Genomic DNA, 23,787 nt, shown 5'->3' on the forward strand with positions numbered 1-23,787 from the left:
GTGTTATTTAAAACGTGTGGATGGAAAATTGTTGGCTAGGTCCCAATTCACATAGCATCATAGTAATTCCCATTTCTAAAACTAAAGACTACAAGGTAGTATTTCAAAAGTTTGCTATTTGTGATTCCGTTTACTTAACAGCGGTCTTCTCCAATTCACAATTACTAAAGCTTCGGTGGGAAGAATGATCAAGAAATGGTATAATTACCAAGGACTGCAAAAATAATTTGCAGTTTTCTGCCTTTGTTACGCTTGTCCAAAACTAGATTTATAGCTGTGAGCTGAAACCTGAATTAAACCTTAAGTCTACTTAAAAATAACTATTGCACACTACAAATCCCTTGTTAAACAGTATTTATTTATTTCAAATCAGATTATACCTCCTACCTCTTGCACAATGCAGACAGCCTGACATGCACCACCCTATCCTGCCCACGATGACTAAGTCATGTCCGACAGCTTTGTATCACTGGCTGAAAGCTCATCCTTACGGACTGAGGGTCTTGGAAGCTCTTCCAAGCAACCAGGTCCCCCAAAGGACGGGGAGAGGAGGATGTCTCTGGGTTGGGCCATAGCTCCCGGCTGCAAAGCACCCAATGTGTGTGGGTGGCAGCAACCCTTCCAGTGTGCCAGGTGTCTCTGAATGCAGAAACCTGGTTAACCATGGCAAGTCAGACAGGGTAGGCCTTGTGGTGCTTGCACAGGTGTGGCAGAGCACTTGCTCCAGAAGCGAGGACTGCTCGAAACCCCGCTCTTACCCTCCCGTGGTGGGGCTGCTCACCAACACTCTACCCTACGAGCCTCTCACCACACCCCCTCAAACCCGTGGCCCTGCTACACCCAGTGTTGCAGAAGCACCCTCATCTGGTCCCCGACCCTTCCCCAGTGGAAACCCCAAAGCAAGGGACATGCGGGGGGACACCAGGTGGGAAGGGCCCCTCAGCGAGTGCCCTGCACGCACGCAGACAAGGCGCCCGGACCCGCCCCCACGCCAGCAGCAGAACTTTCTCCCTTTGTCCTTTAACTCCAGCCCACCCCCTCTGCGGGCCCCCAGCCCCCCTTCTCCCGTCCTTGCCCTTCCCTTCTCCCTCCCCTCCGCCTCCGCCCCGACCCCGCCCGCTGCCCCGCTCCGCCTCCCGGGCCCGCTGGGAAGTGGGGCAGAGGTGACGCTGCCTCGGCGCTAAGAGGCCGGTCGGCGACAGCGACAACGACAACAACAACGACAGGGACGCGCGGGGCGAGGTGAGCGCTGCCCGGCCCGGCTGGCTCCGGGCGGCTCGGCTCGGGCCGCCGCTGGCTCCGGGCCCTGCCGGGCGCGGCCTGGTTTGGGCGCTTAACCCGGGGAGAAGCGGTCGGTAGCCCCTCGGTGGGTGCTGGCCCGTTGTGAGCATGGCTCTGGGGTGACAGGCCCCCACATCCTCCTCTCTGGCGTTGTGCTTCCGTGATATTTCCCTGCGGAAGGGATGGGTGGGGGGAAGGAGCGGGGTAGGTAAATAAATCATCCGCTTTCAACTTCATCGAGAGCCCTGGCGTTGTGCTGCAGGCCTGCGGCATGGAGAAACAAGTGCAGGAATCCACCGAGGAGCGGACGTTTCAGTACCAAAATTCGCTGCCTTCGCTGCCGGTGCCTCCTCTGGACGAATCTTTGAGTAAATACCTCGAGTCAGGTAAGGGCTTTCGCTAATTTAACAGCAGCGTGGTGTGTGCTCTTGTGGCCAGGCTGATCTGAGAACCCTTGGAAGCAGTGCTCGTACAGACAGCCTGAATCAGTCTGGAGAGCTGAGGAATCCAGCCAAGGCTAGGGCACAAAAGCTCTTTTTTTCAGTTCCAGAACAGGAAACTAAATGCCCAGAGCAACGTGAGTAAAACTTGGTGCCTTACACCACTTGTCTTTTTTGAGCATGAAAGGAAATCAGATATATGGGAAGGTTAATTTCTTAGGTTTGTTTTTTTCCCTTGAGGGCTTTCTTTCCCTTTTTTTTTTTTTTTTTTTAGCTGTATCAGTTGGTCTAATAGAAGATGTTCCTCCCTCTACAAGTGTGTTTTGCATAATTACTACTTTGCTTGTCCATGACTGTGTTTACCCAGGACCTTTGTGAAAAAAAGTGATTTCAAACTTACTTATTTTTTTTCTTTTCTCATTAACATTATTAATTATACAGCAGTAGGAAAAGCCAGCGGTGGGCATCTTTTTGGTAGTTTACCTTGGGGAGGTTTCCACCTTGAAATGTGAGCTGTCTAAAGACAATCCTATAAGGGAAGCTTCGAAAACAAAAGTGCAAATGTGCCTAGCCCTGTTGAAGGCTAGGCAAAAGGCCCCTACGCAGGGCTGACTGGTGAGTTCTTTGTTATCATACCAGACTTTGATACATCAGGGAGGACAAAGATACATTACCCAGTATCTTGAGGTTTCTTTCTGTGCTTCTTTAACCAGTTTCAGAGCTCAGAGACATTGAGATTTTCTCTCGAATGTCTGCTTTGTGTCTTACCGTCCTACCTGTAATACGGGAATGGTAACAGAATAAAACCTGAGTTCTGTCCTTAGCAGAAATATGTTACACTGTGATTTCCCTTTCCCAAAATCAAATCCTGAAATTCACTGAGTTCCCTGTTATCCTGTGTGTTTTGGAAATGGTCCCGTATCACGTTGCAATAGTGATAGGTTTTGTTTGTTGTTTGTCATATCACTTTTTGATGGAGAATGTTGAAATGGTGGTTTTGGAGCAGGGAGGGGAAGGAAGTGTTTTCAGAGGGGTGCATGTGTGTCTCAATGAAATTCTTTTGCTTTATTGTAATGCACAGAATCGTAGAATATCCTGAGTTGGAAGGGCCCCACCAGGATCATCGAATCCAACTCCTGGGTCCCCAAAGGGCCACTGAAAAATCAGACCGTATATCTGAGAGTGTTGTCCAAATGACAGGGGGGCTATGCTTCTTGAACTCCAGCAGGCTCAGTGCCATGACCACTGCCCTGGGGAGCCTGTCCAAGTGCCTGACCACCCTATCAGTGAAGAACCTTTTCCTAACATCTAGCCCGACCCTCCTCTGTCTCAGCCACATGATGTTGACATGCAGATTAACTTAATTTGTGCTGTAATAGTAGTGAACATGCAATAACAGAATTGCCCTTCAGAGCTTAGTTTTGTAAATCCAGCTGGCTCTCTAAGTTAATAAATAACTCTCTCCTGGAGTGATGGTACCTGACAGTGAACTCTTGCTTTTCTGCTTCTGATCTGTGTTGTCAAAAACAACATGAAAAAAAATCCAGCTGAGGAGAGATGTGACAACCTAAAGTTATTTCCTACTTACTGTTCCTTGTACATAATTTTGATTGTTGTTGTTGATCTTTAGTCTCAGTGGAAGTTGGAGGAAAAGTTAATCCAGTATTTGCTGTGATGCCGATGATCTGCCCTTGTACAAATCACTTAAAGCAGAGCCTGCAGTGCAGAGTTCTAGGCGCTAGCTGGGGTGAGTCTCATTGCTTAAACCCTTCGTTTGTTGAGACTGTGAAGGTGAGTGAAGGAGGGGAAGTGCTTCTGAAGAAGGATTTGGAACCTCCAAATGACACTTTACAGGTGCTCTGAACCATTCCTTGGAAACTCTTGTCCTCTGTTGGTTGGAGGAGGACCCCAAGCACTTCCATGAGTCAGTGTGCCTGTTGGTAAAGCACACTTATCTGTTTAAAGCCAGTCAACTGGAAAAGCTGGACAGTGTAGATCTCAGGTGTCTTATTTAGGGCTTTACACCAGCTGCCTCTGCTTTGGACTCAGAATGACTAAGATTGTTTTGAAGGTAAGATTTGAGCAGAGAAGTTGGGTAACCACGTTACTGAGCCTTTCAGCTCACCCGAAGCTTTGACTTGACTTGAGAGTATGCAAACCCAAAGGTCTGGCTTTCTGGTGAAGTTCCTTAACTATGCAACTGAAGCTGGCTTTCATGAGATGCTTCTTGCTCACGGGCAGGGCTGATCTAGGCAGAAGCGAAGACAAGATGTATGGGTCTTGAGAAAGTGACGAGACAGATGTTTCACTGAAGCCTCTTGAGAAAGGAACTGAGGTACTTCTAGTGCTGTTTCTGCATCTGATGGAGTTGTTTTTAAATGGGAAGAGGCCATGTAGTCATAGAATCATACAGGTTGGAAGGGTTAATGTAGGCCACATCCCTGCTGAGAGGTGGTCCAATTGCAGCAGGTTGTTCAAGCCTTGCTGAGCTGTGTTTTGAATACCTGCAGGGCTGGAGATTCCACCGCCTCTCTGGGCAATATGTTCTGGGGTTTGATCACCCTCACAAATAGAGGGGATGGAGGAGGAACAATTTAAAAAAACAAAACCAAACCTAAACAACAACAACAAAAAAACACAAAATGAACCCCACTGTCAGTAGCAACAACAAAAAAAACCTCATGTTGTCCTTGTCAGAAATTACCTGTATTGCAGCTTGAGTCCAGTTCCCTCCTGTCCTGTTCCTGTGCATCTGTGAGGAGCTGTTCTTCATCTTTGCTGCACATTTCCATTCAGTTCTTGCAGAATATACCAAGACCCTCCTTTTGTATTCTCTTCTTAAGCTGAAAAAAAATATCAATTTTCAGCCTCTTCTCATCATTGTGTCCTCCAGTCGCCAAGCTATCTTGGTCACCCCTCAAATAACACCTGTGCTTTCCACATTTATCCAGAGAAATGTGAAAAACGCTAACACTTGTGTTATAATACTCTTGTGGAGTAGCGTAAGGAGGCCAGGATGTATCTGAAAATGGATCTTAGCTTTTCTCCTTTAGATAGGTAATGCAAAATACTGGAATTTCTCTCACTATTAGGAGAAAAATAGAATTATTTTGAAAAGGAGCAAGGAAGACCTGGCCTCAGTGGAAGAGGGTTAGCAGAGGGAACACTTAAAGAACTTGGACATAAGTAACTCTGAGGGACTTGAGGTGCCCATTAGTGTGAGGGAGTTGGCCTTTGTCTCTGAGAGGCCATGTCTGATAATCTTTGAAGGATCTTTGTGACGGGGGAGTGTTCCTGAGGACTGGAAATAAGCAAGTGCTACTGTTGTCTTTGAGAAGGAGGGTCCGGGGGACTGCAGACCCCCTCTCTCTCACCTCAGTCCCTGGGAAGGTGGTGGAGCAAACAATCCTGGCAACCATTTCCAACCATACGACGGACGGGGAGGTGACTGGGAGTAGCCAGCATGGATTTATGAAGGAGAGAAATCATGCTTGACCAACCTGATACCCTTTTATGAGGTGACTTGTGCCATTTGGCATGCTGCTTGTATGTAGGAGTCTTGTACAGAACTCGCCTAGTACAAGTAGCTACGCTTGCTGATGCCTAAGGCTGCAGGCTGTTGAACTTCTACCCAGTTTCAGGGAAGGAAGGCCACAGAGCTGGCTTGAACTGCAAGATAAAGACTACACTGACAGCCTCTGCGCCCACTGGCAGGTTCTACATCTGAAGATGGGAGAAAGCAGCTCGCCTAGAGATGACAAAAGGAACCCATCCAAAGCAGACTGACCTCCAACCCTAATGTTACTGTTGGTCCAGGCTGTCAGGTGACGGGTTGGGAATGTGGAGTGTAAGGGCGTAAGTGCCTAGCAGTCCCCTTTGTTCAGGGCCCCTCCTCAGAAACACCCAGCTCAAGCTATAACTTTAACACTTCAGAAGGTGTTTTTTGTTTGTTTGTTTGTTTGTTTCCTTGGCTTATTAACATTGTGGAAACCTGGAGTCAAACCCTGTTACGGTGTTTGACTCGCATGGTTTCCATAACACTATCTCAGCAGGTGAGAGCAGAGCAACGTATACTGTTTATATTGATTTTTTAACAAGGCTTTTGGCACATCAGAAGCTTCCTTTTACATCCTTAGAGATGAACTGGTGAAGTGTGGCCTAGCTATTGGACAGTCAGGTGGCTTGAAAACCCTCTCAGCTGTTGGGCTCAAAGGTTTGTGATCAGCAGCACGTATTCCAGATATAGGCAAGTTTATGACGGTATACTCCAGGGTTCACTGTTGTTTAACATCTTCATTAATGACCAACATGATTTGAGGTCTGGAGCACCTCTCGTATGAAGAGTGGCTGAGAGAGGTGGCTTTGTTCTGCCAAGAGAAATGTCTATGGGAAGACCTCACTGTGGCTTTTCACTCGTTAAAGGGGGATTAAAGGAAAGGCAATGAAAGAATGCCTGTAGTGATAGGACAAGGGGTAGTGGTTTCAAATTGAAAGAGGCTGGAGTTAGAACAGATATTGCAAAGATTTTTTTTTTTTTTAACCCCACTGGTAATTAGGCACTGGAACAGTTGGCCCAGTGAGACTGTGAATGCCCATGCTTAGAAGTGTTCAAAGCCATGTTAGATGAGGCTTTGGGAACCTGATCTAGAATCAAGTTTGTAGCTGATACAAAGCTGGAAGGAGTGGCTGATGCACCAGGCGGTTGCACAGCCATCAGAGGGACCTCGACAACCTGGAGAAGTGAGCCAACAGGCGCCTCGTGGAGTTCAGCCAACAAAGGGAAATGTCAAGTCCTGTACCTGGAATAACCCCCTCCTACCAGTACAGGTGGGGCTGGGTCTGGAAAGCAGCTTTGCAGAAATGGTGGACATGAAGTCGACCATGAGCCAATAATGGAGCCTTGCAGCAAGAAAGTTCAGCAGTATTCAAAACTCCATTACAAGGAGGCTTGGGAGGATTCTGTCAGGTGTATAAGTACCTGGTGAGGTAGGTGAAGAAGGCAGGTCCAAATTCTTCACAGTAGCATGCAGTGACAGAAGAAGCGACAGTCACAAACAGAAGTTCGTGGCATTCCATTTAAAAATAAGAAAACTTACTTTTCTCTGGTGGTTGTCAAGCACTGGAATAGGTTGCTGTCGGGGAGGTTGTGGAGTCTCCATCTTTGGAGATAACGCTCAAAGCCTGACGTGGTCCTAAGCAACCTGCTCTAGCTGACCCTGTTGAGTTGAGGTGTTGGACTAGATGTTCTCCTGAGGTCCCTTCCAACTTCAGCTCCACGATTCTGTGGAGAAGAAAAAAGTGGTTGAAGGTAAGGCAATTCCATGGTAATTCCAGCAAGACGTAGTTGTGAGGAAGTACAATTTTAATTCTATGAGGGTAGACAAGTATTTGAGGCCATTGTTTCTCCCCGAAGCTAGATTAGAGATGATACACATACTTGGTTAATTTTTAGTAATTGTCTATCCTTCCTCATTTCTTAACATTTGTAAGATGGTCACAGGGTTAGCAGTAGCAAGACAGACAAGAAAATATCTGACAGTGTCCAGCAACCTCAAATATGAATTAAGACTTCATTGTGTCAGCCTTGAATGAGCAGACCCCCCCCCCCCTACAGATCTGTTTGCCAGTGACTTGCCAGTCTAAGTATAAAGATAACAGAAAAATGCGTTGTACACAGTGTTAGTACATGATACGGTGTATGAGATATACCCCTGTACAAACCAATGTCAGCAGTGCTTGCTAATAGCCATAAATGACACGGTAAAAAAGTTTTAAGGAGGCTCTTTGATGAAAATAATGAGTTCTGCAAATGTTTATGGAGAACTTTGGACTGTGTGGTGCATGATCCGTGAAAAATCCAGACATATTTTAAAATATAAAAAATGGACAGTATTAACATTCGTCAGCATCATTCAAGTAGGGATAATGTAGGGACAGTTGAGATTTGATGGGTGAGGTGCTTGTAGGCTGTGGATGGGCTTGAAAATAAGGGCAAGTATCTTATAGTTGGTGCAGTAAGGTGACAGACAAATATGGCTCAATGTATTAAGTTACAAAGTTCCTGTAAACTTAGTTATTCATTGAGGTCTTTGGCAGATGATGGAGTCACAGAAATCCACAGTATTTCCAGTAAGAGTTTATAATAGATGGGATTAATTTATCTGTTAAATATTTCAGGCTTTCAGCAATTGTTGAAATCTGACATTGTATTTGTTTAAAAGTATGTACTTAAGTCTTTATTAGAACACCCTGAGATTTAATTACAGCTTTTAAAAGTTTTTTTTTCCCACAAAAAATGTATGTTTACAAAAAATAAATTTGGAGTTCTTTCATCCGCTCCCTTGTGGACATCTTTATCTTGGAATAAATCTCAGCATACAGTTGTCTTTAAAAACATTTTTTTTTTTTTTTTCAGTGAAGCCATTTCTAAATGAAGAAGAATATCAAAGAACCGAGGATATAGTGAAAAAATTTGAAAATGGGATTGGCAAAGAGTTGCATCAGAAATTACTGGAAAGAGCTAAAACAAGAAGGAATTGGGTATGTGCTTAAATACGTAAGGAATCGTAATTCAACTTACTCCTCGGTTGTGTATGCATGTTACTGCAGCTGCTTTGCTAGGAGAGAAGATATCAGCACCTCTCTGGAGAACAAGTGATAAGCTGGTTGTTCAGCATATGGTTTTGAGAGGCACTTAGCTGTGATTTTTTTTTCTTATGTTCTGCCACTTGGCCTATGGATATGAGCACACTTGCTTATATGTGTGATTTTTTTTCAGTTGGGCAGCTAAGAGAGTTTCCTAACTAAAATGTGAAGTTACCAGGTTTTGAATGCTCTGTCTGTCAGTCTCTGCTTCTATTACCTGCTTTACCCCTACCATGTAGGGGAGGGAGGTAACTTAGAGTTTGGTCCCTCTCTTTCTTGAAGAGGAAGGGATTCAGTGGGGGCCATTCATGAGAACTTCACAAGTCTTAACGTGACACATGCCAGAGTGGGGATTTTCAGGTGATAGAAAACTGCATTGTGAACTGTCCATCCCAGATCCTCACTCACACAAATTCTCTTTCCTTCCCTTCTTCGTGGTGTAATGGCTGATACTCACAGCAGCCACAGCTGGCATGTGCAAGATTTTAAGATGATGATGAATATCAGGGAAGATACTTCATAGTTTTTAATTGAACTTTTCATAGTTCTACATAATTTTACAGTGTAATAGCCTGAAGTAGTATTGAATATTATTTCAACAGCTTGAAAATAAGAGAAGAGCTAGATGTAGCATTACCCTCAACAGTTAGCTTTTGAACCACTGTCCTGCCTTCTGTTATATAGGAACTACTATTCAAAATACTGAAAAACAAAATGAACAAAACCCATGCGGATCAGGCAGTGATTATTAGAGAATTAATGCCTGGAAGCTATTCTGATGCTAAACATTCTTCATTTTCAGCTGGAGGACTGGTGGCTGAATGTGGCTTATCTTGATCTTCGCATAGCAACGCAAATCCACTGCAATATGGGCGGCCCTGCTCCCTATATTGAACACTGCTGGCCATCCAAAGAAGGCACTCAGATAGAGAGAGCTTCTATCAATATATGGCACACCCTGAAATTCTGGGAGCTGTTACGAGAGTAAGGCAATATTTAGAATCAATTATTTCTTCTTATTGATCTATGTGTACTTTAGTAGAGAAAATATATTTATGTTCATTGGCACAAAGTCTTTACAGAAGAAGATGGGCTTGTCTTACCTTGACTTACTTTTCACCTCTCACACTTAATTTTGGTACATTTGTTTACTGCAGAGAGAAGGTACCTATAGAGAGATCTAGGGATGATGTTCTGGACATGAACCAATTTCGAATGCTCTTCAACACTTGCAAGGTTCCTGGAATTACCAGAGACTCCGTCTGCAACTATTTTAAGACTGGTAAACAAATACAGATTGTGGGTTAATACAAGCAAATGATTTTGTGTTGGAGGCTAATGGAGCAGTCATTTTAACCATCAATTACTTGCTTCTTCAAAAACTAAATCAGATACTGGTTGTTGAGTGCTTACATAAAGAAGCAAATAAGAAATCAAATCCACTAATGACTTTTTTGGTACGATGTTTAGTCCTTCCTAAATAAGGTTAAAAGAAAGCTCTGCTACAAATTGTGTTACCAGCCTGTTGCCTCTAAGAATTACAGTGCTAGCATTAAGGATTGAAAAAGACAAATTATATGTGTTATAAATGCGGTAGTATTACATGTATTATTTGGAGAGAATTGCAGCATTGTTTGTAATTGTGTCTTTTTCTCCGGAATACTTTTCTGGAATGTGCTCCCGTACATTCTGTTGGGATAATTCTTACATATTTTCTGTCACTGTGCTGGCTGGCTCTTGGCTTAGTCAACTTATTTTCAGCCTTGAAAATACTCCGTAGAGATTCTTGAAGCCATTCTCTTAAGTTCCTAATAGTTTTCTGGAGTGCTTGGTCAAGAGCTGAAGTAAAAGTGTAATGTTCTTACATGTCCTCCACTAATGTAGATTATAGTATTAGCAACCAGCTAACTGAGAACATAACGCCCCTCTCCCACACACACATTTGGATGCCTCTGGAGCTGTTCAGGACCATTGCTCTAGTAAATTGTGTGAGATGTGAATTCCCGAAAGACTCAGGAGTTCAAGAGTGAAGATGTATTGCCTTGCCCCACAGAAATTATATAAGGAAATCTCCATGCCACAGGAAGTGAAGAGAAAAACACAAAGCTGAAGGTGCATTTCATGGGGGTTATCTTAGGGTTACAACTGAAGAATCAATTTAAATTCCAAGTCCATATGGTGGAAATTCAATGTTATGATCACACTTAATAAACAAAGCTGTGATCTTGTGGATACACAAGTCATCCACATCCCTTTTTTACTTTAAAATATTGTAATATCTTTAAACAATCTTGCTTGTGTTATTTTTAATGTCATACACAACATGTGAAATCCATTTCAGTGTAGATTGTCTGTCTCCAGGTGAAATACTTAGTTCAATTAGCTGTCTGTGTGATTCATGGAGAAATATAAATACCTCCAGGGAAGGGTTTGGATCATCCAGATATTCAGGTATATAAGACAGAAGGAATTGCTATCTGGAGAGGGATCTGTTTTTCTCCTTTGGCTACAGAGGGAACTAACATAGTCTAAACACTTGAAGTAAGATTCAGATTGAAGAGTAGGACACCTAAAATTTGACAGGTAATGTCAGCTTGGAGTCAAAGACTAAGATGAAGCCAAAAGACCTTGATCAGTGGAGCCTGGAGAGCTGTCTGGTTCACCGTGCAGCAGACACCTTACTGAGAACAGTTGAAGAGCTCAGTAGATTTCAGTAAGTGTATTGAGTAGATCTCCCCCAGCTGCAGTTGGAGGTCAGACGCAGTTGTAGGTATCTTAACTTCCAAACTTAATTCTACCCTTGCTTTAGACAGCTAGGAGGATGCTCCATAAAATGCCCTAATTTGTTGTCATCCCTTCTAATTTTGGTTGTTAGATCTTGATTTCATGATCTGTGAGAATGTGGTTTGCATGAAATGATAAATTTCACATCCTTGATCAGATATGTATTGAATTGCATTAACTAATTTAGGACGTAGAGCCATAAAGATAGCTGCATAAGAATCTAACTGTTAAGATAAAGGCTTTTGTGGGCTTGCGTTGAGTTAAATAGTTGTGGATAAAGAAGCATACGTTTCTTCTTTGTCCTTGGGCAGAGTTTTGTAATATGAGAGCTGCAGCACAGTGGCTTGGTTTCAGAAAAACGTAGCCACGTTTCTTGGGATTTATCATCTGGATTCATCACAAACTTTTCCAACTTTTTTTAGTATTAGCACCAGATAGATGGATAAGATACGACAGTGCTGTGCAAATGTACTTGAGCTAGTGTGGGCCAGTACCACCTGTGTTTCTGCATAGTGTCCAAATTTGTGTGTTAGTGCCGTTTTTACAGATTTGCATGTGCTGACCAGGTCTAACTGACTTCCGTGCACATCTCTGTTCTTGAGATGTGTATCTGAAACTTGTCAAATAAACACCCTGGGAAGCGAGGGTCTCAGTTCAGGACTTGAATCAAGTGGAAAGTGTCTTGGGAACTTGCTTACTGCATTATGTTTCCTGCCTCTCCCCTTTGCATTGCACCCCCCCCCCCCCCTTTTTTTTTTTTGAAACAAAACAAATGTCACTAATTACTCTTGTTTTGGCAGAGGGTGTTCCTGCCTACAAGGTACACGAATAAATGATGTTTACTACTAGGTAACAACAATGACTTGAAGTTGTTAATAATGGTGTGTATACAAGTTATGTACTTGTATAGATTTTCTGAGACCTCTTAAAAGTTCAACACTGCAGTGAGATCATGCAGTTGGTCTTGGAAAATTATTCTTTTTAATGTGTTCCTCTTTTTAACTGTATGAAGTCTGTCTCATTTTGAAGAAAAATGGGTCTATAGGACTTGCTGAATAGTTTTCCTTTTTATCTGTCACTGACTTTATCCCTGGTGCTGGATTTTCACATCTGGTGTTTTGCTTTGTTTCAGCGACTGAAGGTGAATGCCCATCCCACTTAGTGGTCCAGTGTCGAGGCCGAGTGTTTACATTTGATGCTATACATGAAGGAAATATGCTGACTCCTCCAGAGATTTTCAGGTTTTCAAACTACCTTGTTGCAAATGAGCTGCCTAATTTGAGCTACATAGCAAAGATAGTTCTTTTTCTGTCCCTCTCAACTCCAAAGAGCTAGGGGTGAGAGACACGACAACTTTTCTTGCAGCTGTGAACATTCAGATGCTGGTGATTAGTAGATGGCATCTTCTTACCATGAGTCATAATCTTGTTCTTTGTAGTACACCCTTCAACATCATGCAAAAGGGCTGAAAGAAGGTGTTTCAGTAGGAAACACCATGTATGTGTCATGGTTTTTGATGTGGAATTATCAGGACTATAAGTAACATCATTCCTTTCAGGACCAATTTGCACTGATAAATGTCTTAGTGCTACTTCATCATTATCAAGGATAAAGCACCGCTATCTTTTTGATAACATTTCAAACCTAATACGTCTGTGGTCAATTTTGAAAAGAGTAGAGGGGCTGGTATTCCTGTTGGTGAATGCAGCAGTCAAAAATGCTGGTATACATTTATTTTCTGCTGGTTACAGAGCAGTGGAGCAGCATTTCATTTACATTTCTCGTCTTTGTGCAAGACCAGGGAGATAGCTGACCACGTTTGTGGTTCTTTTCATACTCCTGAACTGCTGCAAAGGAACAGAGAGAAATAATTGGGTTCTTTAAATAATAAATTTCCTTATGTTTCAAGCTTTTCCATGCTGCATTTCCTCTCTCCCAGTAGCATGCAGAAGTGACAGCTTTTCAAATGGCAGTAGTTATGTCCACAGGCTTTTCTGCTTTCTCAGCTCTAGTGTCACATACAGAGGTAGTTTCAGCAGAAGTCCCTTCTGATCAATTTCAGATCTATATGCATCTACTTGCTACAGAGGGGTTGCACATTTAATCGAGATCTTTTCCAACCTAAGTGATTCTATGATCTAGGAAGAATTTATTGGATTTAGGCAAGTGCTGCTTATAGAGCACAATAGAAGGCTTTTTTTTTCTATCATTAAAATTGGCAATAGATGGGTGACCCATTTCCTTAGTCAAGACAAAAAATAGAGAAGCTCAAAAATCACTTTTTTTTTTGAAAGATTAATACTTTAAAGATATTTCAACATCTGTATTTCTGACTTATGTACTTGTACAAGTTAGATCAAGCAAGCAACAAAAACGTGAACAACTAGAATATGGACAAAAACCCTAATGCTTTCTGTTGGCAAAGTAGCTCTCTGTTAATAGCTCTTCAGCTAGTTTGATCTTCCCTCTTGAAGACTTAAATCCAGTTTTAAATTGATTTAAGTGCATGCTTAGCACTTTAGGGTCATAATAGTTTACATGTAAGTCTGTACTGTGCTGGCAACTGCAGTTGGAGTTGTCCATTTGTTGGAGTTGTCCAGCGACTGAAAAACAAAGCAGATTTTCAGCTGCCCTTCACACAAATCAGCTTCCTCAGACCCTCCTTAAAATTTATACTAGCTTGTGAATATGGAAGTAAGTTACAGCTTGACAGAAAAAAAAAAGAGAGAGATAAAAAGGATGTTTTTGATACATCTTTATAGATGTAACTTGTTAACTTTTAGTTTTTTGAAATCATCTTATAGGCAACTTACATGTGTCCAGAAAAGATGCCATAGTGAGCCAGCTGGACCAGGATTGGCAGCCTTGACAAGCAATGAAAGGACAAAATGGGCAGAGGTTGGAATCCTTCAACAGTTTTTTCCTCATTTAAAAAAAAATGTGACCACTGGAAATACCTCATTTCACTTAGCTCTGCCATTTCCTGCTTTCTAGATACGTGAATATTTAATTGGTCTTGATCCAAAGAACCTAGCTCACCTTGAAAAGATTCAGAAAAGTGTGTTCACAGTCTGCCTGGATGATTCTAGTCCCCATGCAACTCCTGAGAACTACACCGAGGTAGCTAAAGATTTTTGATAGTTCTTATCTGCTCTTCTTTGTATAATTTTTTTCTGCATGTGTGCATGTTCTTTCTGTGGTAAAGTAGCACCTTGCTTCTTTATAACTGAGAAAATGAAGCAGATCAATGTGCAGATAATGTTTCTTGTTGATCCACAGGAATAGTTAAATAGTTTGAATTGTTAGGACATTGTGAGTGAGAATAGAGGAAATAGACCTTTGTAGTCTTTTTGCTCTGTATGCTTCAGGGTCCTTAGTCATCAACTTGTTACCACTCTTAATCGTTTCATCTTTAGTTGCGTGAAAATCTCTTCTCCATCGGGCAGGCCTCACCATCTTGGCGTAGGTTGTTTTGGCTGACAGAGGCTGGCAGCATACTTCATATTTCTGAAAACCTACAGTGTATATTTTTTTGCTTTAGGTTACGAGGCTGGGGTTAGTGGGTGATCCAACTGTGCGCTGGGGAGATAAATCCTACAATACCATTTTCTTTTCCAATGGAACCAGCAGTGCATTCTGTGACGTAAGTTGAAAACAAACAAACAAACACAATTCCCCTTATAAACCTTTCAAGTATTTACTTAGTAAGTTTTCCCTTTCTGAGTATTAAATGTTTAACATGTTCCTTTTTAGTTTAGCCTGGATTTCTGGGCAGCTTGTCTGGCAAGTTTCCAAAAGCAGTCTGCTTTTACAGTGTTTGATATTACACCATACCTGATTTAAGAACACGAGCTCTGAAATCCTGATCTTATTTCTGTCTTTAACACTCCCTCGTTAGTTTCAGAAGTAAATTGCATGAGAAGGCTAAAAATGAATTCTTTATGTTGAACCAGTGTGTTCTTAAACTCAGATTGTTTTTGTACTTAAGTGACAGTTCTTAAGTGGCCATAAAGGTTTACAACCTGCCTGCAATCTGCTTCTCTACAGCTGTGCTATGCTGTGCCTATCTAGACGCAGAGCAGTCAAAACAGCAGGTGGACTGACCTTAGTTCTGTAAGTGTTGTAGAAGAACTAGAAAAACAAGTCCAATGCTCTGTTGTAAAGCTGTTAGTCTGTGGGGTAGGGGAAAAAAAAAACAAACAATTTGATCCTCTTGCAGTCATGCAAATAATGCAATATCTTGTCCTGTATGATTCCAGCATTCTCCTTTTGATGCCATGGCTTTAATTACCATGTTAGTGTATACCGATCGCAAGATTATTGAAAATGAGGGAAAATGGAAGGTATGTATACTTCAATCTTTCAAATGTATTAGTTAGTGTCATTTTTTTTTAATGGATAACATTTTCTGTTTTCTCTCTTTTTTTCTGTCTGCTCCCAGGGATCAGATAAAGTGAGGGATCTTCCATGGCCAGAGGAACTTGTATTCACGGTGGACCAAAAGGTTATTAACGAAATTGGACGTACTAAAGAAATATATTACAAAAAGGTGAAATTTCTTGCTGCTTCTCCTAATTGTCATTGATTTTTTTCATTGTGTTTATGTGGTTTTAGCTGTTCTTTGTGCCAGAGAACAGGGGTAAATGTGTTATAAATTGATGAATCAGGGGATTTAAATTGTGGTTAAAATTGTACCATTTTTGTTTTGTGTTGAATATGTTTCATTTGAAGTGAACCAAGTTGTGATATTTGAAATGACTTGACTTGTGTGTTTGTTTGTTTTTTCTTCCTGTGGATCAACAGGTATCTGAACTGGAACTAGTGAGTTATGCCTTCACGTCCTTTGGCAAAGCATTGATTAGGAAGAAGAAACTTCATCCTGATACTTTTGTGCAGCTTGCCCTTCAGCTGGCTTATTACAAATGTCACGGGCGGTAAGGAAAGCTCATTACTCAGATTATGAGTGAAAAATCAGAGCATTGAATAGAGGCATGGATCTGGAGATGTAACACAGTGGCCTTGTAGTGCCACCGTATAACTTGCTATAGGGATAAAAGAATGAAGAAGGAAGCTTTTGCTTTGTTTTGCTTGCTTTGAAGATCAAACAAGGCCTTATTTTGCACCACTGAAATTCAAGGGGCTTCTGCTCTCAGCTTCAGAAGAATTGTCTTGTTCCCCCCCCCCTCCCCCCCCCCGATTGTGTGCATACACGTTATGGAATTGGAGGGCAGACAGAAGTCCATGAAAACATGAGTTTGGGCTGTACAAAGTAAATAACAGGGCAAATGCCAAATTCAATGGGTCAGGATTCCTTAACACCAAACAGTTGCTCAGATGGAGAAGAATCTTTATTTGAAGCAGCTGACAGCCATCAGTTAGGCTTCCAAACCTGTAAAAGGACTCTCAGACTTCAGGGTCTCACTTTCCTTCAGCAGCATTAGATGTGGAAGTTTGGGTGGTAGTAACAGTGACAGGGACCCTCCAAAAGCTTGGCTCAGCAGTTTTGTGCATGTCATTTTATTTTGGATTCTTGGTAAAAGACACCATTCTTCCTGGTACTGATGTTCCCAAATTTCTCTTTGCTAGCTAGCCATGATTATGGCTTGAATGAGTCATTACTGACCTAGCAAGTATTGCTTGCTTCAGAAAAAAAGAGGGTTTCATCATGCGAGTATAATGTTAGTCACTGGAGGCGCTTGTCCTATCAGACCGGCTAGACCTTGGTTTGCTAAACATTGGAATAAATTGTCTGACTAAAATAGCCTGTTAAGTCTGTTTTAGACACACTACTATGCTGCATTTCAATTGTGTAAATGCTAGAATATGATAGAACCGGGGACACTCCAGAGAAAAGCTAGGCGAGTGTCAGTTTGCAAGAGAGAAGGATTTGAGCCTTTCCCTAATAAACACTGAGCATTGGAAAATGCTGCTTATGTCAGGTGTGTCTCTTAAGTTTTGAGCTTTTGTGTGGTGTTAGATGGTTTCTTTTATGGAAATAAATAGTGAAGCTGAATGCTGCATAAATTCAGCTTAGTTAAACTAGTACAGTACATCTTTAATCAGCAGAAAATAGCCATGACGACCCAGCCTTTCAAGGAGTGATCACAGCATTGGCGCTTTTTCAGTTGTCTGTCTCGTAAAAGCTTGCACAGCTCCTTTGTGGCTCCTTCTCAGATACACGTGCACACACACACAAATTGGGGGCTTACTGATTGATGGCTGTAACTGGGCTGGATGTGTAGGATACTTCACAGAACATTTTTTTCTTGGAGAGAGCACAGTTTTGTTAAGCTGATGAGAAATTCTTCCTTCATTTTTCTTCTCAGTCCGGGCTGCTGTTATGAGACTGCAATGACCAGGCGCTTCTACCATGGCCGCACAGAGACCATGAGACCGTGCACTATGGAAGCAGTAGAGTGGTGCAAATCCATGCTGGATCCTTCTGCCAGTGTAAATACAGAGATCTTACTTTAATCATAATGTGTTCAGAAGGCGTGTCATTTGAACTGCTTAAAATTCATTTTCCTATGGTCTCATTAATGGGAGTTGGCTTGTTTCCAGTAAGACAAATTGCAAATGTTGGGTTGCTTGAGGTCTGGATGCGGTTGCTGTGACTGAGGTGAGCCGTCATGCGTGGGCTTGGTTTGATTTTTCTCTACTTATACTTGGTTTTCAAGTCTGTCTTGAGTTACATTCATGCTGATTTTCATGCCTCAGAAAGTAACTGGCTGGGAACCAATGTATTCTGCTGTGGACTGGTTTTGTTGTTTTAATTTTAAAGTGAAACAGGGAGATGTTAATCTAATCATTGAGTCCAAGAGTGAGGTTGAAATCTGCTTGTGTCCTAGTGGCAACAGGGATGTATTCCAGAGTTTGCCTCTGAATAGCTCAGCCAGTGACCTTTCTTTTTCCCAGCAACCACCCTGTAGTGCATGGCTGGCGAGGGATTTCATGCCTTTCTTGCCAAGTGAAAGCTGTACAAAAGCTCCTTCTGTTGTCCTCACTGCACATTGCTCAGAGCCTGAGAAATGAAGGAAGGAGAAGATTCAGAACACAGGACTAAACATCTCTAAGGAAGTTCAGAGGTTATAGATTGTTGATGGCTCTGAGAAACACACAGGAGTATAGCTGTCAGGAAGTATGTGTGATGGATGATTAGTCCTAAAGAGCAGATTTTCCTGGTCTTCGATGTGTTCTTGTGACATATGCTGCAGCTTTAAAACTCAGCTTTCGTGCCGTTATTTACATCTGCTTTCCTATTGCAAGTATGGGCTCCTGTTACTTCCCTGCTATTTCAGTTATTTTCTAACCAAGTACCAGGCTTTTATGGATAATACACAGAGAGGTTTGTTACTTCCAGCACTAACAGTAGCCTTCTCCTCTTCCTTTTTGCCATCATCTCCAAGTGTCTTCCCAGTGCTGTTTTTCTTACGATAATCTCTTAGGTGGCTTTAATAGCATTTAATCTGCTCCGTGGCATTGAAATAAACATGCTTAGAAGGCTACTCTTAAGGTACTTGAAAATACCTGAATTAGGCACTTTGGAAGAAAATCCATTTGTATTCCATTTCCTTTTTCCCCTTGTGAGCTTAGCAGCTTGGTTTTTATCCAAATAGAGCGGCTACTGGCAGTGGGTCACATTCCATGCTGCAGCCTTTCACATACTGAGTACAAAGATAGAAGGTGCTCCTTGAGCAGTTAAAGAGCTAGCAGGACGTAAGTACAAGCCAAGATGTGTATGTTTTAATTAAAGAGGCAAGATGCACTTTTTTCTGCCTTCTCTTCACATTTTTTTTCTTTCTTTTTTTTTTTGTCATGGAAAATGATGCTCATATAAATGCAGCCAGACCTGGCAAAAGCTCATGGGCTAAGTGGTAGAAGATTTCTGGTTTTGATTTCTCTAGTTTACAGTGGCTACCTTGCATTCTTTCAGTTTGTTTGGAAAAGAGCATGAGGCTTAGAATATTAGTCAGTGCAAAAGTGACCTGAATAACAGAACACAGATACAGGGAACAAACGAGCCAGTTCTCATGAAAAAGGAATTTGGATTTGGGAGAAGGAGTTTGAGAAGTTTAAGAATATGGGTGAGTCACAAGGTTCTAACATACCTTTCAATTCCTCCATTTTCTTCTATCTAAAATTGCTAGAAATTATGAAAGGAAAAAACTTGCTGATCAGTGCTTTGTAATGTGTTACTTTTTTTTTTTTTTTTTAACCCGTTTCCCCTTATTTTAAACAGACTTATGAACGCCTACAGCTGATGCATGCAGCGTTTGCAAAGCACAATAAGCTAAGGAAAGAATGTGAGAATGGAAGAGGTACTCTTGGATCCAAAGTTATTTCTTTCCTTGTGGGTGGAAAGGGAACATTTCTGTATGCTAATATATCTTCTGTCTTCTTGTTCTCAATAAAACTACCCCTTAACATTTTATATGTAAGTAATTTTGGGAAGAGGAACTAAAACCAACTCCTGGTACCCTTCCTCGTACCCTAAGGACATGTCCACTTTAAATGTTAATTCCTTTTTTTCTGCCAGTGGGCCAATTTCAGTGTGTCAAACTCCTCCTCCTTGCTGAAATACAAGTTTTTCTTGGGTTTTGTTTTCTGCAGGATATGTGCTGGGTTTGTATTACTTAGCTTATTTGCATTTGGGCTCAGTGCTACAAGCTGAAAGTGTTGAAGGCCTCTTACCAAATACCAAATATAATTACTAAAACATAACCAAACATTACCAAATATTTGGGAAGTGGTTTTGTGTGGTTTTGTGTGCCACAGTGTGAATCTTGTTGTGTTTTGTTGTTTGTTTGTTTGTTTGTTTTGTTTTGCTAGACTGTCATTTTCTTTCCTTCAGCTGCTATTTGAGCTTCAGCTATCCAGAAAAGAAAAAGCAAGAAACGCTGCTGGTAACGATGCAATTTGTGCATTTCTTTGACAGGATTTGACCGTCATCTCCTGGGTCTCATGCTCATAGCCCAAGAGCAAGGGCTCCCAGTGCCAGAACTTTATGCGGATCCTGCCTTCACAGCCAGGTAACCGGGGGTCTTGTCCTGCGGGGAAGTGGTGTCCCTTGGTAACTGAGGACTGACTTTGTTACATTGACCTCAGGCCTGATGATTTTCTGATCTGTCGGACAAAATAACTTTTTTTGTAAAATGTGCTTTGAAATTAACTATAAAAATGCTGCTTTTGTTTTGTGGTGTTTTACAGTGGAGGAGGTGGGAACTTCATTCTTTCAACTAGCCTGACTGGCTACACCAGATTCAGTGGATGTGCACTCCCTATGGTGGAACACGGCTATGGCTTTTTCTATGCAATCCGAGACGACAGGTGAGGATGACATTTCATTTTGGGCCTTCATTCTTTCTCTGTAGGAGGAAAGGAAAGATAGCTAACAACTAAAAGGGAAGGAAGGAAAAGATGAAACGTGGTTGAACATGTCAGAAAAGGTTGGGAAGTGAGGTAGAGGAGAATAGAGGCATTAATGTTCTGGGAAAATGTGTATAGAGGAAGGACAAATGGTGGAGGTGACATGAGCACCGAGGTGCTGACAGTGAGCAGAAGGGAAAGAGTTGGGAAGGTGAAAGGGGGAACAACAGAAGTTAACCTTTAAAATAAGATTTAAAATAAGCTTTCTCCTTAGAGATCATTAAATGTAACACATGCAAAGGTGTTTTTAAAAAGTAGCTATTGACTGACAGACCAGATGGAGCACATGTGAGCACACTGTCCATCTTTTTGGACAGTGATGCACACACCTCTTGATTCAAGGAAGAAGAAGCTAAAGTATTTGGCTTCACTTCTCATAAAATGGTAGCATTTGGAAAGATCTAGCTTTGGCCTATTAGCCTTAAGGACAAAAATTACCACTTGTTCACGAAATCAAGTAAATTACTTTGATTATAGTGTGCTGAGATAACCTGCTATTTTGTGATTCAGATGTAGTTTGATGACTAGTTTCTAAAGCTAAATAAAGACTTTACTGTAGATTGGATTCAGTTTGAGAATACAAACCAATTATACTTTCTCTTGTAGCTCTGTTAACATAAATAGATAAAGATTAGTTAAATAGACAAAAAGTACTTCAAACTAGTTTCTGTGAACTGTATTTCTTCTCTGCATTTTCAAATGTAAGCAGAAAAGTTATGCCAGAGTGTATGTAGAAATGGGTATTTAAGTCAAAATACCTAGTTTCAAGATCTGTAAATGTTGTCATTTTTACTGAAGGCCATGGGGGGTTTGAATCCTTAAATCTTCTGTATGTTGAGATGGTGTGTTTATTTGCTAACTTTTACTTCAGAATTTGTTGAGAATTTGATTTTTGAGGCCGATCTGTATGACTTATTTTAGACCATGATAGTTAAGAGTGATAACTTCATCGTTTTCTATATTGCCAGGATTGTCGTTAACTGTTCTTCCTGGAAATCATGCCCAGAGACCAACGCAGACATGCTGTGCAGAAATGTGTTCCGGTGTTTTCAGGACATACTGCAGTTAACAATTACAACTCAGTTATAAGGTTGATAATGATACGAAAGAGCCTGTACAAGCTCACAGGTTATATGCAGAACTTGTAGTTGAAACACTATTCAAGAGAACGGTTGTATTCAAGCTAAGACTTTTAATGATCTATGTGAAATCTACCTGTGTTCATGGGATTACTGTGGTAACGGTACCCATTTAAAAGTAATGTAGCCATTTGCAACAGCAATGCAAGTAGTAGTATTTGATCTATGTCAAACTATGCAATATTAAAATATGCCTCAACAATGCAAACACACTTGGGAGACATGATGTTGGAGAATTTATGGGAGCGTTGTATTTATGATCTTAGTAGTAACACATAGAGTACTTCGTAGTCAAATGAAACTTTATGCCACACTTATGGAGCACTTACCTGTGTACTTCAGAGTAACCACACTCTCCTCTTAGGTGACTGTGCTGCCAATTTGTAGTTTATGAAATAAAAGGGCTGCCTCCATCAGGCTGTGCTGTTTTGTAAGGTATCTTTCACTTTTGCTACCTGGATTATATCAAATAAATGTTGTATCCACGTATGGGGATATTCTCATTCATAACATAGGAGCACTGCAAGCTGAAGTATTTTGAAAAAGCCTTCAATAATAAAGAAATTAGTATATTAATTCCAAATTCCTCAGAGTTTACATCTTCTAGTGAGCTGTGAATTTCTCTGCTGCTTTATACTAGTAATACACAGTAACAGTAAGCACTGAATGCAGTCTGATGAGACTCTCAGGATTTTAAGACTTTTGATTCCTGTCTTTGAGCAGCTTTGTATTTTCCTCTCTTTAAATAAAATTATTCTAAAAATCATTTTTTAAAAATTTGATTTATTTTTAAGTTGATACTTGATCTGTGTTGACTAGACTCTGTGAAAAAGATGATCTTGGGGAACAGATGCTGAACTTGAAATGGAGATTCTAAAGTACCTGTTGTTTGTAAAGTACCTCTTCTCTGGTTTTTGGAGTTTTGGGAGAGATCAAGGATAATTTGTTTTACTGCAACAACTAATCCTCAGCTAACACTGAAACAGTCCCCTTGCCCTCCAGGAGCTCTGTAGCATTTTTTTTTTTTTTTTTTCCACAGTAGCAAGAACAGTCTCCATTTTATTTTATTTTTTTGTTATAAGGAGTAAAGCATCTTTGATCTGATGGTTGCCCTACTAAATTTATGCTCTGTGCTTAGTCCCACATGGTCCCTGAAGTGTTAAACAGTTGTTTATTTGATTTTTTTTTTTTAAAAGTATGTGTGAATTTGGGAAAGCATATCAATGTGGAAGGAGCACAGTGGAGTAGGGACTCTTGAGTTCAGCTCAAGCTGGTTAAGCTGTGCAGTCTTGCTGTCATTGACCAGGCACTGTGCAAAGCAGGAGCCTGCAGTAGTTGCCTGCACCCATTGCTGCACTGGTGAGCTGGGAACAAGAGCCAAGTTCCAGCACCGGTGGGACAGAGTCAGCTGCCAATCCCAACAGGCTTCCTTTTTCCACTGCTGTGGTTTGCACATGCGTTTATTCAGAAACAATCGTACCTGGTACAGCACTTTGGGCCATGTCTCTATTAAGAAATACACGGCTACCTTGTGGCTGTGAGTGCTGGCATGGTTTTGCATGATGAAGAGCTATTCTTTTCTTTACAGAGTCTGCTTTTCTGAAAGGTTTTTGGGCACCTTTTGTCATATGTCTCACTGCCATAATCGTCACTTGAGTTTAGAAAGAATGCAGAGTTAGAACACATAGTTACAATGATCCTGTAAAGACAGCGCCTGAAATCTGAACAGAATCATTTTCTCATCCCTTTTTCACTAGCACATATTTAAAAGCCTCCTGCCAGCGGGCCAGACGCTGTGCTTTTCCCTCCCCACAAAAACAATGCACAGTTCAGTGCCTCTGCCCTGAAACCTGAAGGGTTTGGCCTTTTCTCACAGGTAACTAGTGATAGGACTACAGGGAATGGCCTTAAGTTGTGCCAGGGGAGGTTCAGGTTGGAAATGAGGAGACATTTCTTCTCAGAAAGAGCAGTCAGGCATTGGGAAGGGTTGCCCAGGGAGGTGGTGGAGTCACCATCCCTGGGGGTGTTCAAGGAGAGGTTGGACGTGGTGCTTGGGGACATGGTTTAGCGGG

General features: G+C 41.6%; 1 protein-coding gene across 3 annotated transcripts; it reads left to right on the plus strand.

Moving 5' to 3' along the window:
• The first annotated feature begins 1,128 nt into the window (after positions 1–1,128).
• On the plus strand, positions 1,129–22,481 carry CROT (carnitine O-octanoyltransferase). Of its 3 annotated transcripts, none has more exons than XM_035318930.1 (17): positions 1,129–1,242; positions 1,513–1,667; positions 8,137–8,261; positions 9,169–9,350; positions 9,524–9,648; positions 12,283–12,391; positions 13,955–14,048; positions 14,145–14,270; positions 14,692–14,793; positions 15,410–15,493; positions 15,592–15,699; positions 15,954–16,084; positions 17,477–17,600; positions 19,390–19,468; positions 20,086–20,179; positions 20,358–20,477; positions 21,545–22,481. In XM_035318930.1, the coding sequence occupies exons 2-17, from the start codon at positions 1,553–1,555 to the stop codon at positions 21,663–21,665; spliced, it is 1,839 nt and encodes a 612-aa protein (XP_035174821.1). In that variant the 5' UTR covers positions 1,129–1,242; positions 1,513–1,552; the 3' UTR covers positions 21,666–22,481. The 3 variants fall into 3 exon arrangements, with proteins under 3 accessions (XP_035174821.1, XP_035174823.1, XP_035174822.1); XM_035318932.1 differs by having other exon boundaries at positions 1,145–1,163; positions 1,544–1,667; XM_035318931.1 differs by having other exon boundaries at positions 1,175–1,242; positions 1,544–1,667.
• Positions 22,482–23,787: the final 1,306 nt, after the last annotated feature.

Source organism: Oxyura jamaicensis, chromosome 2 (genome assembly GCF_011077185.1).
Source record: "Oxyura jamaicensis isolate SHBP4307 breed ruddy duck chromosome 2, BPBGC_Ojam_1.0, whole genome shotgun sequence".
Classification (NCBI taxonomy): domain Eukaryota; kingdom Metazoa; phylum Chordata; class Aves; order Anseriformes; family Anatidae; genus Oxyura; species Oxyura jamaicensis.

Excerpts from the sequence above, each read along its gene's own strand:
- CROT (XM_035318930.1), top strand. The coding sequence starts at position 1,553 with ATGGAGAAACAAGTGCAGGAATCCACCGAGGAGCGGACGTTTCAGTAC. Across the intron at positions 15,700-15,953 it reads AAGAAATATATTACAAAAAG|GTATCTGAACTGGAACTAGT; the intron begins GTGAAATTTCTT and ends GTGGATCAACAG. Across the intron at positions 20,478-21,544 it reads TATGCAATCCGAGACGACAG|GATTGTCGTTAACTGTTCTT; the intron begins GTGAGGATGACA and ends CTATATTGCCAG.